This window comes from Canis lupus, chromosome 14, assembly GCF_011100685.1.
Source record: "Canis lupus familiaris isolate Mischka breed German Shepherd chromosome 14, alternate assembly UU_Cfam_GSD_1.0, whole genome shotgun sequence".
Lineage (NCBI taxonomy): Eukaryota > Metazoa > Chordata > Mammalia > Carnivora > Canidae > Canis > Canis lupus.
The window spans coordinates 1,911,742-1,914,778 of NC_049235.1; the positions used below are offsets into that span (position 1 = coordinate 1,911,742).

The 3,037-nt window shown below is 35.1% G+C and overlaps 1 protein-coding gene across 1 annotated transcript; it reads left to right on the plus strand.

The window, feature by feature from the left end:
- Window positions 1–1,763: 1,763 nt before the first annotated feature.
- OR2T22 (olfactory receptor family 2 subfamily T member 22) lies at window positions 1,764–2,708 on the plus strand. The gene is given in 1 exon segment (NM_001389015.1): window positions 1,764–2,708. A coding segment is annotated over 1 exon segment (945 nt).
- Window positions 2,709–3,037: the final 329 nt, after the last annotated feature.

Consider the following 3,037-nt stretch of genomic DNA (forward strand, 5'->3'; position numbering starts at 1 on the left):
ATGCAAGAAATCTTGTTTTCAGAGTACAATAGCTCTCAAGATGCAAACCCTTCCTAATGAAGTTATGTTCATTTCTGTATGCTCAATCATTTCAATTGTGTCTCCTAAGGAAATGGATCTATTATATTAAATATTAAAAATTATTTATAAAAGATGACCAGGTATCTAATTTAGATATCTAAATTAATTAATATTAGTTAATCAATATCTAATTTATTGAAATAAATTGCTGTTTATTTCCAAATATACTTTATCTATGACTAGTAATTATGGTAATGAAGTTGTTTTAAAATTGCATCCCTGTACTATTAACCACTTTACTTCTTATTATAGTTATTACTATTTTCTTCAAGCATTTATTGACATCAAAGATCCTCTCATTCTTTCCTTTCATATTTACTTAGCTTATTCAAAGTCTCCAATATTGCATATTTCCAGATGAAATGGTGCCCTAGTAAGCTGGAGAGATGTTTTCATTTTATTAAAAATGTAGAAACACACAGATTTCAGAGCAAGGATTGATGAGTTGGAATACTTGCACTTGGCAGGATGAGCACTGGGTGTTATGCTATATGTTGGCAAATTGAACTCCAATAAAAAAATTTTTTAAAGTAAATAAAAATAAAATAAAAAATCAGGTAAATAAAAATATTTATTTATTTATTTATTTATTTATTTATTTATTTTTCTATAAATTTATTTTTTATTGGTGTTCAATTTGCCAACATACAGAATAACACCCAGTGCTCATCCCGTCAAGTGCCCACCTCAGTGCCCACCACCCAGTCACCCCCACCCCTCCCGCCCTCCTCCCCTTCCACCACCCCTAGTTCATTTCCCAGAGTTAGGAGTCTTTCATGTTCTGTCTCCCTTTCTGATATTTGCCACTCATAATGGATAAAGAAGATGTGGTTTATGTATACAATGGAATATTACTCAGCCATTAGAAACGGCAAATACCCACCATTTGCTTTGATGTGGATGGAACTGGAGGGTATTATGCTGAATGAAATAAGTCAGTCGGAGAAGGACAAACATTATATGGTCTCATTCATTTGGGGAATATAAAAAATAGTGAAAGGGAATAAAAATATTTAATAATAAGAAAATAACATTTATCAACTATCACACATATTATCTTTCCTCATTAGAGAATTTGTTTACTTATTCTTACCTGTTGTATTCAGAGTATTCTAACCCACATTAAAACAACTTTAATTTTCATTTATTAAAGAAAGAACTGAAACAATAATTTGAATATGTTACGATTTTCAAAATTTAAAAAGGATCTGTGAGTCAAACAAATGTAAATGACAAACTTTTGTGTTTATTTTCTCAAATGGTTAATATTGGTTTCAGGAAAGCACAATAACGACAATACAAATAATGATACAAACAATACAAATAATGATACAAGTAGCAATACAAATCATATTGTAAATTTTAAGTTTTTACTATTTACAACATAGACCTTGACAGTTGTCTTCTACTTTTGATACATTTGATCTATTATCTCAGTCAACCAATGAACTTTAGTGTGAAGTATAGCCTTACCTCATTTACAACATTAAAAAGTTGAGCTATGGAGAAGAGATATTATAAGTCAAGAAAAGCCATTTTAACTAGGAAGTAGAACTTTGAATAAAGACCTTGGATTCAATATGTAATACTTGTCTAAAACTGTATTGAAGTTAAGATCTTTAGATGATAAAAACTCCTTCCTTTTCAATTTTTCCATTTGCAGCATCCCAGCTGCAGAATTCATGGAGAAGAGCAACACAACCATAGATTTCATTCTCCTAGGACTCTTTAATCACACAAGATCCCACCTTTTTCTCTTCATTGTGGTGATGACAATAGCCATTGCTTCCCTGAATGGAAATGCCCTCATTCTTCTCCTGATTCTCCTGGATTCCCGGTTCCACACACCTATGTACTTCTTACTAAGCCAACTCTCTCTCATGGACATGACGTTGGTCTCCACCATTGTGCCCAAAATGGCAGCTGACTACTTGAGTGGCAAGAAGTCCATATCCCCTGCTGGCTGTGGATTGCAGATCTTTGTCTCACTCACACTGGGCGGTGGAGAAAGTTTCCTCTTAGCATCCATGTCCTATGACCGCTATGTGGCTGTTTGCCACCCACTGAGATACCCTGTTCTCATGAGCTGGCAATTATGCCTGAGAATGACTGTGGGGTCTTGGTTCCTTGGGGCAGCTGATGGGCTCATGCAGGCTGCTGCCACCCTGAGTTTTCCATTTTGCAGGGCTAATGAAATTGATCATTTCTTCTGTGAGGCCCCCATACTGGTGCGTTTGGCTTGTGCTGACACGTCAGTCTTTGAAAATGTCATGTACATCTGCTGTGTGTTAATGCTTCTGGTCCCCTTTTCCCTCATCCTGACTTCCTATAGTCTCATCCTCTCATCTGTTCTTCGGATGCGTACTACAGAAGCCCGCAAGAAGGCTTTCTCCACCTGCTCCTCACATCTCTCTGTGGTGGGACTCTTTTATGGAGCTGCTATTTTTATTTACATGAGACCCAAATCATACAGGTCAGATAACCATGATAAAGTGGTCTCAGCCTTCTATACGATTTTCACCCCTGTGTTGAACCCCCTCATCTACAGTCTAAGGAATAGTGAAGTCAAGGGAGCCTTGAAAAGATGGTTGAGGAAATGTGCAAATGTAAAACCCCAGTACACTTAGTTCTATTCTTCAAGTTACCCAGTGCCAAATGAATCTGTTTCTGTATTTGTTAACATTTTAGACATATTGTAATTATCTCTCTTTTAGTAATGCATGAAGATAATGTTAAGTACATTGATCAGTATAATAGTTAAGTTGTTAAAAATTAAGTGAGTCTACTACACTGAGGTACTGTTTCTTGAACATTGACTATTTGTTTTGCTCCCAGATAAGCACTTTTATAGATTATTTTGCATTCTATAACAGCCGTATAAGTGCTTTGATTCCCATTTTCTAATGAGAAATTAGAAGCAAAAAAAGTTAAATATTTTTCCAATACACACAGTATA